The 14,952-nt window shown below is 45.2% G+C and overlaps 1 protein-coding gene across 1 annotated transcript; it reads left to right on the forward strand.

The window, feature by feature from the left end:
• The first annotated feature begins 36 nt into the window (after positions 1–36).
• On the forward strand, positions 37–14,194 carry LOC117132039. The gene is made up of 2 exons (XM_033285409.1): positions 37–886; positions 13,910–14,194. The coding sequence occupies exons 1-2, from the start codon at positions 252–254 to the stop codon at positions 14,061–14,063; spliced, it is 789 nt and encodes a 262-aa protein (XP_033141300.1). The 5' UTR covers positions 37–251; the 3' UTR covers positions 14,064–14,194.
• Positions 14,195–14,952: the final 758 nt, after the last annotated feature.

Below are 14,952 nucleotides of genomic sequence, written 5' to 3' on the forward strand. Positions count from 1 at the left end.
TCAGTCTTCCGACAGCCCAGATCCCTGCAGAACCGCAATGTTTAGCAGAACACAAGGATGAATGGGAAGTCTCATACATCAACACGAGGATAAACGACGTATACTACCTTCTCAACAACAACGTGGACTGGCTGAGCACTAAAATCGAGCTACTACAGCAAGATCTGGACACCATTCGCAAGAAGGACCAACAACCAGCCACATCGATCGACGTGTGTACCATCACATCGCTCGACGCTAAGATCTCAGCCATGGATGATAGGCTGCAGACTTATGAAGACATGCATGACCACTTCGTATCACCAGTCATGCTACATTTAAACAAACTGTCTAGTCAAATACTTCATGCCCAAAGGGATATTGATAAAATTACTAATCAAAATTTTTTGCAGGCAAACTCATCTTCGATCGACAGGCTACGAGGGCCTTGGATAGATGGCAAGAATCCTGTGGAGTTATTTCCATACACAGCAGCAGAGGTTGACAAGATCACATCCAAGTTCTACACTGCTATAGGCACCATGGAGGAACGACTTGACAAACGCTGCGATGACATCTACTTTCCATTCGACAATAGAATCGGTGGACTAGACAGCTACGCAGAATGGCTACAGAAAGAATTCAAAGCCATTCAGATGCAACTCGCAGCTCAACACCAGATATCGGCAACGATCGACAGGAAGCGAGCGAAATCGCTCGATGGTAAGTCGCCGAGATCGACCGACGAACACTTAATCGCATCGATCGACGCCGAGTCTACACCAGCCGGCGAGCAGCTGATACACAAAAGAATAGAGTCAATGCACGAGGAACTAACAGAACTTTCAGCATACGCCTATGACAACATAGGCTGGCACCAGGTCAGCATTGACAACGTTCAGGATAGGCTACAGAACATTTCCAATGCACTTAAGAAGATGGATGATAAATGGACAAGAAATGATGAGACCACAAGAAGTTTCATTGCATCTTGGTCCAGAATGTGCAGAGACGACGTGGATGCTTGTTTTCCAACAAGCAGCTTATTATCCTCCAAATAGCCAATCGCTACCACAGTCAAGCTAAATGACTATAACCAAGCGCTGAGTGGGAAGCAACCCACTATTAGGTATTTTATTTTGGTTTATTAGCTAGCATTTATTTACTTTCGTTTTATTTCTTTCAGATTTAGGAGACCCAAGTAGGAGGACCCGAATATCGACCGCCGACGAGACGTCGACATCGCTCGACATAGACAAACACACGACGATCGATGCAACATTTTCCCATCGATCGATATCTAATCCGGTCAGATGTATCTTCCTTACTTGTCACATTTCGTACATCATGAATTATTCTATCATAACTCCGGCTGAGTTACACTGGGACAGTGTAATTTAAGTCTGGGGGGGAGATTTACTGATATAATTTATTTTATTCTTATATATAAGGAATTTTAATAAATTATGCTTAGCTATTGAAAATGAGACTATAATCTTATATTGATTTAAACTTGAATATCTAACCAATCTTAGCACCATTTTAGATTTACTGATTACAGATAGCACTATAGATGCTAAAGCAGATCAGTCTATCAACTACACACTTGCCTTGACCGTATGAAGTAACCAAAGCTGATTTCCAACACTAAACCTGAGACAACCGCTTGTCTTGGGGCTTGGTATACATGGGATCGGATTCTTCAGACAGGTCTGGAAGGTAACGCCTTGTGTAGATTATTTATCACATTTTCTCTCTCTAAATTTCGACCCTAGAATAGTTAGTGATTTACATTTCTTCAAAAAAAAAAAATAATAATAATAATAATATAAATAAGATCTATTGTTTACTTAGGATGAGTCTGAACAGGACTTGGTGGCTAAAACTGTTAAGGCTTGATTCATAAAGACACCAATAAAAGAGTTCGAAACAGGACTTGGAGGCGGCAACTTCAAGGCTCGCTTTCGCAAAAAACTCTTGGATATAGGTCAAAAAGAAGTGAACAGAGCTTGGTGGCAACCACCATTAAGTTTTGATTCATGGAAGCCTGTCCAATCTTGGTCACTGATCCTGCAATGGAAGCAAACTTTGACTCAAGAGAGAAAATTAGAGAGAGAGAAATTAGGAACTAACTTTTACCTGCAGTTCCTGATACTTGTCTGAAATCATTGCATCCTATGATCGATACTCCCAAGGTAAAGCATTCACTTTATATTTATGCTAAGAAATGAAGTCAGTAGAGGGGATGTCAGACGTGAATTGCTGAGTTGTGTTATGTTAGAAATGGTTGCTAAGATAGGATATTGCATAGTATGCTTCTGTGATCAGGACTTTTTAGATGTGGGTGCAAAATTGTTGAGGAAAAGAATTCTATGCTTTAAGATTTGTAGTCCCTAATATTTTCAAACGTCTTTCAGAGAGACTGCCTGTATGTTTTGCTTGAGGACAAGCAAAAGGGTAAGTCTGGGGAAGTTGAAATACCTTGGATTTGACCCGTTTTCATCCATGGTATATAGGTGTTTTACTATATATATATATATATATATATATAACTATATATATATACATATATATATAGTTATATATATATTATATATATATATTTATATATATATAGTTATATATATATATATCTATGTTAATGGAAAATCTTTAAACACACTTATACTGAAAAACGCTCTCAGGCACTTTTACCAAAGGAAGTCCTTACTCATCGGTCCGTTGAGTGCTTAACAAGTTGACCTTCCACTTTTGGCTAAAAGCTCACCTACTTTTCTGCTGCAAATTCGAATCTCCACCGCTTTTGGTAATATCCTTTGGATAAAAGGCCTTTCTGGTTATTACTCTCCGGGTTCTTCCCCCGACCTTGTCGGAGGGACCGCCTTCTCCGGCCATATTTGCCGTGGAAGTCCGCTGCTGCCAAGCCTTCCGGTTATACAGCCCATCTCGAAGACCAGAGAAACATCTACAATGGAGCCTGCTTTGCTCCTTGCTTGAAGTCTCTTCTCTTCAGCCTGGTTGAACAAACTCCCGGGCATCCTTGCTACCGAGTGTAGCCTCAGACGAAACTTACTACCCTCTGTAGTCTCTATACCTCTACTCAAGAATTCTCTGCTTTGCCCTTACCGGAGATGTCTCACCGCTATTCAAGAACTGAGAAAGGAAAAGGAAAGATGAATAGCTTCTGTGTTGCCGGTCATCTTTCTTTCCGAGAGAAACTAGTTCGTCGCCAAGCCGAGAAAGAGCTAGCTCAAGCTGGCTCCGAGTTTCCGTCTTCTTCTGCGCAGGTCGTTGCCCCGTGTCATGGGACCGAAGTCATGGCTCCTCTCTCGCAAGCTCTTCCTGTGGGATCTTCCACGACTCCGATCCTCGTCGAGGACAAGGAGAAGGCTGCTGACTCTATGCCTCCTCCTCCAGCCAGAAAGGAAATCGTTCTGGCATTGCGTGCTCCTAGCGCTGTCCTGGATACTCAGCCTAAGAGTCGGAAGAGGAAACTCGCCAAGAGTGGCGACGGGGAGACTTCGCAGCAAGGTGGATCGAGCCTAGCCTCAGGACTTCGCGGAAAGGTTTGTCTCTTGTTTGAATTCTCGATCGTCTTTTGTGCATTCTTTTCTCGGACTTAGTCTTAAGAATTCTCACCGTTTGCAGTTCATATCGTTGATCGATGGGATGATCAGCGAATGTGGTTATGAGACCAGTCTCCTTTCCGGGGAGTTGGTGGAGCTTCAGGGCAGATAGTCCGAAACCGAGGCCATGTTGACGGCTGTCGAGGAGTCTCACTCTGCGAAAGTGTCGAAGCTCGAGGTTGCGATAGGAGAGCTTGAGAGGGACCTTGGGAAGACGGCGAGTTCCTTGCTTAAGGAAAAGAAGGCTAGGAAGGCCAAATCCTCGGACGTGCGTCGACTCCAGCGTCAGATCGAGAGTGACGCGGGACTAGCGCACTGCGGGATCCAAGAGGCTACGGATGCCCTTCGTGCGGAGTTTCAAGCTCGCTTGGCGAAAATTTCTGCTTCCCTGGGTTCCCTCGAGTGTATCCGGAGCAGGGATTTTGCTTTGGCGACGATTGAGGGCGGGATGGCCGTGGTTCGGTCGTTCCAAAGTGAGACTCCCCCGACCTTGGAGGCCGAAGAGGCCCGACTGTCCGGCTGCAAGGGAGATATGGCGGCCGAGGATGGAGATTTCGGTCTCATCCTGGCCGACCTGAAATCCGCGTGATTCCTTCCGACGTGTTCAGAAGACCCAGAGGGGAAAGACCCGATGGTCGGAGAGAACGGAAGCGGCGCGTCTCCAGGCTCGGTTGAGGCAGCGGGTGAAAAGGGGCGTAAGTTCTTAGGGTGACTTGGGTTAGATCTCTTGCGAGAGATTTTTTTTTTTATGTTTCGGCCTTGAATGGCCTTGTTTGTATTTCGGGACTGGCCGTGTGTGGCTTTGAATCCTTGCCGCTCCGCGGCTTTCTTTTTATAGTACGATAATCGGATAACGTTTTTTTATGAGTTTGTGAATACTGGGGAGGAAGGTGATGAGTTGTCGTCTCATATCCTTCTTCGATTGTGAAATGTTTCATTCGAGATCTGTTTCGAGAGTTCTTCCGCGAGATGTGAACTCTGCGGGGGTGCTGAAGGTGTCGAACATAAACATAGGGGCATGGTTTAAGAATCTCTTATCTTTCGATATCATGTCTTTGAGATGTTAGAGACCAGTGCGCTGGGTTTAGGGCAAGACCTAGGTTTACTTTCGGTTTAAGGATTGTGCGGTGACTAACCGGCTATCATTTTTTCCTGTCGCGATTTCTTCCTGATTCGTATCGATGTAAAGTCCGCGATAGGTTCTCGGCTTATATGACTTGTTTGATACGAACCGAGCATCTCTCCGGAGACCGGAAGTGCTAGACCAAAATTTCGGATTTCTTTTATAGCGCTATTATCCTTGTGTCAAATGTAAGAGAGTCATCTCCGTGAGATGGCTATGTCTGTTTAGGACGTTTGTGAGTTCGACGTGATCAGCATCGGACTTGGTGGCGCGTGCCGTTGTTTTGAATATTTTGCACAAAATAAGTGTTAGTGTGTGCATATATATATGCCTTTTTTGTGACGGAGGTTTCGTTCGCTTGAAAGAAATAAACTTTGAGGCATCTTTTGCGACGTCTCGCGATGCTAAAGGTTGCTTCTCCTAAGCGGCCGACTAATTTCCGAAGACCTCGTTCTGATTTTACGGGTGAGGATGTTTTGATAAGTCGAAAACACCAAAAGCGTGGTACGAAGTTTTTCGATTTTTTGGGAGTATAGGAGTATACGTACCCACTCCCCCCCTTTTTTAATGAGGGGGGGAGAGCTGAATATGCCTTTCGACAAACTGCCTACGTACTCCTTGCGGAGATCAAGCCATCTCGTAGTTCAGTGATTGCGAGTTGGTTTGTTTAGTGATAGTATTTTTTTGAGATGCATCGCGTTCCAGGTTCTAGGGATTTTTATGCCCTGCATGTTGGCTAAGAACCTGGTCGGACGACTTTTTCGATTTTATAGGGACCTTCCCAGTTTGCTCCGAGTTTTCCCGCGTTTCGTTCAGCGGTGTTTTGGAAGACTTTGCGAAGGACCAGAAGAAACCCCTAGTTCGGATTCCGGACTCGAATGTAGCTGATCTCATTGAGAAAAACAAGCTTACTCTCATTGGTAGAGTCACTAATCCTGCTATTCAGAAGACTAGAGCTCTGGTCGACTTCTTCTTGCAACAATGGAATGTAGTGGGACGAATCACCGGAAGAGATCTGGGTCCAACTATGTTTCAATTCTGTTTTGAAACGGAAAAGGATCTTCAAACTATTCTCGGCAAAGCTCCTTTCCACTTTAAGAGATGGATGATGATCTTGCAACGATGGGAACCGATAGTGTCTGATTCATTCCCGGCTCAAATCCCGTTTTGGATCAATGTCCATGGAATTCCACTGCACTACTGGACAGACGCTACCATTGAAGCTATTGGTGCTGCTCTCGGGCCAATCGAAGTCAGGGAACCTGACAAAGCGCGTCTACGAGTTCATGTTAATGGACTAGAACCTCTGATCATGAAAATGGACCTGCAGCTCCCGTCCAGTGATGTGGTTGAAGTGGAATTGGATTATGAAAAGCTTGATAAGCACTGTTTCTTATGCAAGTCCCTCACTCATGAAAAGGACGACTGTCCACTCCGCCATGATGCTAGGTACAATGTTAATGAAAAGACTGAACTCGGAATTTCCCAGCGTAATGCCCTGGAGAGAATCGCTGAAGGAAGAAGGCGTCAAGATGATCGACGCTACGCTTGTGTGACTGCCAACTCACGCCAACAAAGGGAAGCTAGATGGACAAATGCAAGACCCACCAACCGTCTATCGGGCTCCAACTCTTCTCTGAGTAGAGATGAAACACGAGGGAGTTCTGAGGTAGATGAAAACAGAAGACGCTTCGATGATAGGTACCTTGCTGGTAGGAGATATGTCTCACGAAGATCCCCTCATCGTAGCTACCAAAAGGAAGACTCAACCCGGGGCTCTCATGACTCCAGCCTTCCTAAGGAAACACATGTAGATAACCATCAACTCGCTCACTCAAGAGGAGCTTCGTCCCGGTCCAACCACTCCCTTGCAGACCCGGGTTCGAACCTCAAGAGAACAAACATTGCTTCTCGACTTTCTGACCCGCGTTCAGACCATGGCGAAGGCCGTAGCTCTGCTCTAGCAAGACTCTCACTCCCTCAAAGTGAGGAACGAAGACCATCTAAAGAGAGACTCTCCTCTAACACCCAGTCTGAAGAACGCTTATCAGCAAGGCAAGACTCTCGGAAGGAGTTAATAGTGAGGAACGTCCCCCTTCTTCAGAACGTCTTTCAGTTCAAACTCAAAGAATTAGACAGGAGGAGGAAAATATCCCTGAGCGAAATTATACTCAGAACCTGACGACTGTGTACCCTTCTCAGAATGTGGCATGCGCTGCTATAATTACTCGCCCGTCGAGTTCAAATTTCCTTGAGGACAACAGGCTAAGGCCCTGCGACAGATCCCCTATCCGAACACTTAGTGAGGATAGAGTCCATGTCTCCCTCAGGTTAGGGCCTCTTTTCTCTGAAGAGGAAAAAGAAGACGAGGACATAAGGGATGATATTCCACAAATGATGGAAAGAGCTCCATCAAAAGCAGAAGGGAAGCGAATAGCTGGCTCTACGCAGGACCATAAGCGTGCTCTCCGCAATAATAGCCACGGAGTAGCTGTTAAGAGGAGACGTGTAACCAAAAAAAACAGCTCCCCTCGTAGGAGCTCTCCTCTGAAGAAGCTAATGGCGGATGCAATTCGGACTGGTACTCGAACATCATTAAGAAGGAAGAACACTGCAGCACCGCGAAGATAAAAATCATTCCGGGTATCACAAGGAAGGAGAAGGATTTTCATCCTCTCCCAAAACCTCTTCCTTAGCCTGTGTAAGCTGGAATTGCCAAGGTATCGGGGGAACCTTGACAACCCAGCGTATTCAAGAGTTTCGAAAGAAACTCTCTCCTGCAGTGCTGTTCCTTATGGAAACTAAAAACCAAGACGATGCGCTTTTTCGGTTGTTCCAGAACTCGGAACTCAAGAACCATTATACTGTCCCCCCCATCGGTTTAGCAGGCGGTCTTTCCCTATCCGGGAGAGACGATGTGCAGGTAGAAATTCTTTACTCCTCACCTAATGTGATTGATACCAGGATAGAGGCACATGGCACGTTCTGTTTCGTGTCATTCATATACGGAGCCCCTAACCCAGCAGACAGACCTTCCTTTTGGAGTAAACTGACTGAACTGGGTACAGACAGAGACGATGCTTGGCTGCTCACTAGAGATTTTAACGATCTACTTGACAATTTAGAAAAGGTTGGAGGTCCTGTCCGTTGGGAAGGATCCTTCCTATCGTTTCGAAGTTTTGTCTCCCAAATGGGCCTATGGGACCTTCAACACTCCGGCAACCACCTCTCCTGGCGTGGAACGCGTTACAATTATTTCATTCAATCTCGTTTGGACCGAGCAATGGCTAACTGTTCTTGGTTCGAGCGCTTTCCTGCCGGTAGATGTGAATACTTGCGTTTCGAAGGATCGGACCACCGCCCCATTATCATTCATTTTGATGTCTCTACTCAGCGCAAGAAGGGCCTCTTTCGGTTTGATAGGAGGTTAAAAGATAAACCGGAGATTCGACAATTGGTGGAAGAACAATGGAAACAGCACCCTCTGGAATCTGTCTTGATCAGAGTCGCTAATATCCGGCATGGAATCATCAAGTGGTCGGGGGAGCAAAATTTAAATAGCAACATCTCCATCAAGAAGGCACAAGAAGAATTAGAAGAAGCACTTTCTAACCCGGAACCAGATAACGCTCGCATTGGAGAGCTAACTGCAACTTTGGAAGCAGCATACAAAGAAGAGGAGCTGTATTGGCGACAAAGGAGTCGTATTCTCTGGCTTCAATGTGGAGATCGGAACACAGGTTACTTTCATGCGGCAACCAGGGGTAGGCGTGCTGTCAACAAATTCTCAGTTATTGAGGACACGGAGGGTAAAGCGGTCTATAAGGAGGAAGAGATCGTCCAGAGCATCACGACCTACTTCTCTCGAATCTTCTCAGCTCAGATGTCCGACTCATCTCTTACGGTTAATGAAGGGATCACTCCTCTAGTTACTGAAGAGATGAATAGGACATTATATCCCTGAGGCACTCGAGATAAAAGAAGCACTCCTTGCTATCAACCCGGACAAGGCTCCAGGGCCGGACGGTTTTTCTGCTAGCTTTTACCAGACCTTCTGGGATATTATAGGAGATGATGTGGTCAATGACATTCAAGCATTTTTCATCTCCAGTGCACTAGACCCTCGCCAAAATGAAACCCACGTTCGTTTGATCCCCAAGATCAAAGGACCACGGAAAGTTGCTGACTACCGCCCAATTTCTCTCTGCAATACGCATTACAAAATCATAGCCAAGTTGCTTACCAGAAGACTGCAGCCCCTCCTACCTCTTCTGATCTCAGAACATCAATCGGCGTTTGTCAAAGGACGAGCCATCTCAGACAATGTGTTGATAACACATGAAATCCTTCACTACCTTCAACACTCTGATGCGAAAGTGCGTTGCAGTATGGCGATAAAATCAGATATGAGCAAGGCTTTTGACCGGATTGAGTGGAGTTTTCTACGCAAAGTACTGACGAGATTTGGCTTCCATGAGGTTTGGATATCCTGGATCATGACCTTTGTGACATCAGTGACTTACTCATACTTGGTGAACGGCGCAGCACAAGGGAAAGTGAGCCCGTCTAGAGGAATCAGACAAGGCGACCCTCTGTCGCCCTACCTTTTCATTCTTTGCTCGGAAGTCTTATCGGGTTTATTGAAGAGGGCGCAGGAAACAGGAGAAGTCGTAGGGGTCAAGGTAGCTCGCGGATGCCCGGCTATTAACCATCTCTTATTCGCTGATGACACTATGATCTTCAGTAGAACAGACCCCCGAAGCTGCAAAGCCCTGATCTCTATTCTTCGGAAATACGAGACGGCATCTGGGCAGTTCATCAACTTGGACAAGTCAGCAATTACCTTCTCCTCAAAGACTCCAGGAGCAACTAAGAGACGAGTTAGAGCCGAACTACACATTCTTAGCGAAGGAGGACTTGGTAGATACCTAGGACTCCCGGAGCACTTCGGCCGGCGTAAGAGAGACATCTTTGCTGCGTTGATTGACCGTATCCGCCAGCGTTCACACAGTTGGACCACTCGTTTCCTTTCTGGAGCAGGGAAATTGATCCTCTTGAAATCAATTTTGACTGCCTTGCCAACCTACACGATGAGTTGTTTCAAACTCCCGATGTCGCTTTGCAAACAAATCCAAAGCATCCTTACGAGATTCTGGTGGGATAATACCCCGGGAGTCAAGAAGATGGATTGGGTTTCATGGGAGAGAATGGCTAGGCCTAAGAGTGCGGGTGGACTTGGTTTCAGGGAGATTGCTCAATTCAATGATGCCTTGCTAGCAAAATTGGCGTGGAGAATACTCAAAGATCCAACGACACTGTTGGCAAAGACCCTCATCGGGAAATACTGTCTTCACTCACCTTTCTTCGAAGTTCAAACCCCTGCCAGTGCGTCTCATGGGTGGCGTGGAATATTGATAGGTAGAGATCTTCTTCTCAAAGGAATGGGTTGGGCCATTGGCTCGGGAAGCGATGTTGGAATCTGGACCGAACCGTGGCTGTCAACGACGGAACCAAAGGCTCCAATTGGACCCCCAACTGCAGATACAAAAGACTGGAAGGTTTGCAGGCTCATCCTTCCTGGAACCAACGACTGGGATGTTTCAATGATTCAGCAAGTTTTACCTCTTTATGAAGAGAGCATAAGGAGGCTGGTTCCTAGTGCCTTCCTAGCACCTGATGAAAGAGTATGGCTACCTAACGCATCTGGTTTGTACACTACGAAGTCGGGTTATGCACTTGCAAAGCTCTGTGTGGGAACCGCGGATGATCAAGCCTTCAACTGGAAAAAGGGAGTCTGGCAAGTTGATACATCCCCTAAGATCAAGCACTTTCTCTGGAAGGCCAATAACAGAGCCTTACCCGTCGGCTCTGTTCTAGAAAGAAGAGGTTTGTCCCTGAATCCTGTTTGCAAACGATGCGGGGCTGTGGAAACAGAGCTCCATGTGCTCCTTAAGTGTCCTTTCGCAGCAAAAGTTTGGGACTTGGTCCCTAGCTTATTCAAACCTGTGATTGATGACGTTGGTTCAGTTACAGCCCTCCTTCAAACATGTCGAAAAATGGTATCTCTGCCTCCATCTGGGTTGGGCACTACGCCAATCTATCCTTGGGTTTTATGGCTACTGTGGACAAACAGGAACAAACTGCTCTTTGAAGACAAGTTCTTCTCCGAGGAAGCTACTATTCTAAAAGCTTTACAGGATGCTAGAGCTTGGAAAGCAGCTCAGACAGTTGTCGGAAAATCCTTTCTACCACATAGTGTGGTTTCACCTTTACATGTTACTCATGTTGATGCTTGCACTTGGTCCTCTTTTTCAGATGCAGCATGGGACTCCACCTCAGGGAACTGCGGGATTGGGTGGCTCATCCGAGACTCATCAAATTCTTTTTACGAAAGTTCCTCCGCGTACCGGCGTTACGTTCCTTCAGCTCTGGTGGCTGAAGCGTTGGCGGTTAAAGCAGCTTTGACAGCGGCAATCTCCTCACATATCAGCAGCCTTCTGGTCTGTTCTGATTCAAAGACCCTCATCTCACTCTTGAAGTTTCATGGGCATGATGTGGCTCTGAAAAGCGTGCTCCACGACATAAGATTCCTGGCGCGCTCTTTCACCTCTATCTCTTTTCAGTTTATCCCGCGTTTAGCAAATGTTCAAGCTGACTCTCTTGCTAAAGCAGCTTTAGTTTCTATGCATGCACCTGTTTATGTTGTTGTCTGAACCTTGTTTGAAGTCTCGTTAATGAATGTTTGCTCAAAAAAATATATATATATCTATGTTTTCTACTCTTCTAGGTATGTTTTCAGGTTCAGGTGCATTTCGGAGTAAAGCTATGACTTTGGAGCATTTTGGAGCTTAAAGGACATTTCATCCGAGCTGACCATGTAGAGGTCGACGAGAGGAAGAACAATCCGTCGATGCGCATCCAGTGCTGTCGATCGACACCAAGAGATGCCTCGACATATGAAGATTAATATCGATCGATGTACACAAGTACCATCGATCGATGTCGAGACATTGGACACGCGACATTTTGGATCCAGCGGACTTGGATCCAGCGGATCCAGCGGTCGATACCTACCCTCGTCCAGCAAAAAAACCGTGCACATCGATCGACATCCATGCAGGAACATCGATCGATATTCACGCCGCAGCAAAAATCCAGGAGCAGGAGAATATTCCCTCTCCAACTAGGTTTATAGATACCTATTTAAAATGTGTTGCACCCCTGAAACCACCTCCACACACCAGAGCAGACACACAAGCAGAAAAGATGAACACTCTTCCATCTACATCAACAGGAAAATCCATGAAGAGCAATCATCTCAAGAACACAAGTTCTGCAGAAATTATTCTGCCCTCGATCGATGCATCTGTATCAACATCGATCGATACTACTCTAAAACCTAATCTTTCTATTTCTAAATTGAATGATAATGCAAACATTGATTACGGTTTTCTAACACCTGATGAATTTGGTATTTTCAGGGACCCAGATGGCAATGCACGTGCAATAGATGGAAGGATCTTACAAGTGTCCAGAGAGGACATAGCCGATATCCTTCAAGTGGCCAATGGACCTGACAAACCTATTCTCACAGAAACGTGGCACTCCAGACGTCATTCAAACCGATCCAAACAAACACGTAGGAGTCGCCACAACATAAATCAATTCAGATCTATCATGCCAACCAAAAGGCCAATCATCGATCGACGGGACAACTCAAACATCGATCGACAGGATAACACCAACGTCGACCGATAAGGATGACCCAACATCGATCGACAAACGTTATGAATTTGGAAACCGCGCTTTTGACATGTACGGAGCCAGAAAGTTCACTTGGGAACGAAGGGACGAGTATGGAGTCTACAGAGATGAGTGTGGACACGCACGGCGTAGCTGGTGAGATGATACCTGTCACAAAGGACGACATCAGGAAATTACTGGAAAGAGCATCTCTTTTTGAAGAGAGCCACATCTGTCTTCCAGAACATGCCACTTCCTTCACGCTCACAAGACTGGCACCAGAACTCTACACCAAAGATGAAATCAACGAGATGGTGACTGGTATTTGTGGAGCTCAGGAAAGACTGGGAGAGGAGCTCAAATCATTGGTAAAAGATACACATCAACCTTTGGATAGAGGCTACAATAAGCTTTTCAGAAGTATGGTAGAAATGAGGACAGAAAATGAGAGTTTACGACAACAACTTGAGAAGGAAGCCACGACCACAGTATCGATCGACGCACCACATGCACCATCGATCGATGTCAGTCTTCCGACAGCCCAGATCCCTGCAGAACCGCAATGTTCAGCAGAACACAAGGATGAATGGGAAGTCTCATACATCAACACGAGGATAAACGACGTATACTACCTTTTCAACAACAACGTGGACTGGCTGAGCACTAAAATCGAGCTACTACAGCAAGATCTGGACACCATTCGCAAGAAGGACCAACAACCAGCCACATCGATCGATGTGTGTACCATCACATCGCTCGACGCTAAGATCTCAGCCATGGATGATAGGCTGCAGACTTACGAAGACATGCATGACCACTTCGTATCACCAGTCATGCTACATTTAAACAAACTGTCTAGTCAAATACTTCATGCCCAAATGGATATTGATAAAATTACTAATCAAAATTTTTTGCAGGCAAACTCATCTTCGATCGACAGGCTACGAGGGCCTTGGATCGATGGCAAGAATCTTGTGGAGTTACTTCCATACACAGCAGCAGAGGTTGACAAGATCACATCCAAGTTCTACACTACTATAGGCACCATGGAGGAACGACTTGACAAACGCTGCGATGACATCTACTTTCCATTCGACAATAGAATCGGTGGACTAGACAGGTACGCAGAATGGCTACAGAAAGAAGTCAAAGCCATTCAAATGCAACTCGCAGCTCAACACCAGATATCAGCATCGATCGACAGGAGCGAGCGAAATCGCTCGATGGTAAGTCGCCGAGCTCGACCGACGAACACTTAATCGCATCGATCGACGCCGAGTCTACACCAGCCGGGGAGCAGCTGATACACAAAAGAATAGAGTCAATGCACGAGGAACTGACAGAACTTTTAGCATACGCCTATGACAACATAGGCTGGCACCAGGTCAGCATTAATTTCAATTGCTTTTACTTAATAATCTTAGCAATTTCAGGATAGGCTACAAAACATTTCCAATGCACTTAAGAAGATGGATGACAAATGGACAAGAAATGATGAGGCCACAAGAAGTTTCATTGCATCTTGGTCCAGAATGTGCAGAGACGACGTGGATGCTTGTTTTCCAACAAGCTGCTGTTTATCCACCAAATAGCCAGTCACTACCACAGTCAAGCTAAATGACTATAACCAAGCGCTGAGTGGGAGGCAACCAACTATTAGGTATTTTATTTTGGTTTTATTAGCTAGCATTTATTTACTTTCGTTTTATTTCTTTCAGATTTAGGAGACCCAAGTAGGAGGACCCGAATATCGACCGCCGACGAAACGTCGACATCGCTCGACATAGACAAACACACGACGATCGATGCAACATTTTCCCATTGATCGATATCTAATCCGGTCAGATAAATCTTCCTTACTTGTTACATTTCGTACATCATGAATTATTCTATTATAACTCCGGCTGAGTTACACTGGGACAGTGTAATTTAAGTCTGGGGGGAGATTTACTGATATAATTTATTTTATTCTTATATATAAGGAATTTTAATAAATTATGCTTAGCTATTGAAAATGAGACTATAATCTTATATTGATTTAAACTTGAATATCTAACCAATCTTTAGTACCATTTTAGATTTACTGATTACAAATAGCACTATAGATGCTAAAGCAGATCAGTATATCAACTACACACTTGCCTTGACCGTATGAAGTAACCAAAGCTGATTTCCAACACTAAACCTGACATAACCGCTTGTCTTGGGGCTTGGTATACATGGGATCGGATTCTTCAGACAGGTCTGGAAGGTAACGCCTTGTGTAGATTATTTATCACATTTTCTCTCTCTAAATTTCGACCCTTGAATAGTTAGTGATTTACATTTCTTCAAAAAAAAATAAAAATAATAATAATAATATAAATAAGATCTATTGTTTACTTAGGATGAGTCTGAACAGGACTTGGTGGCTAAAACTGTTAAGGCTTGATTCATAAAGACTCCAATAAAAGAGTTCGAAACGGGACTTGGAGGCGGCAA

Source organism: Brassica rapa, chromosome A02, assembly GCF_000309985.2.
Source record: "Brassica rapa cultivar Chiifu-401-42 chromosome A02, CAAS_Brap_v3.01, whole genome shotgun sequence".
In the NCBI taxonomy this organism is placed as follows: domain Eukaryota; kingdom Viridiplantae; phylum Streptophyta; class Magnoliopsida; order Brassicales; family Brassicaceae; genus Brassica; species Brassica rapa.

Coding starts and splice junctions, on each gene's coding strand:
- LOC117132039 (XM_033285409.1), top strand. CDS start 252: ATGGATGATAGGCTGCAGACTTATGAAGACATGCATGACCACTTCGTA. Junction 887..13,909: donor ATTGACAACGTTCAGGATAG/GCTACAGAACAT, acceptor ATTTCAGGATAG/GCTACAAAACATTTCCAATG.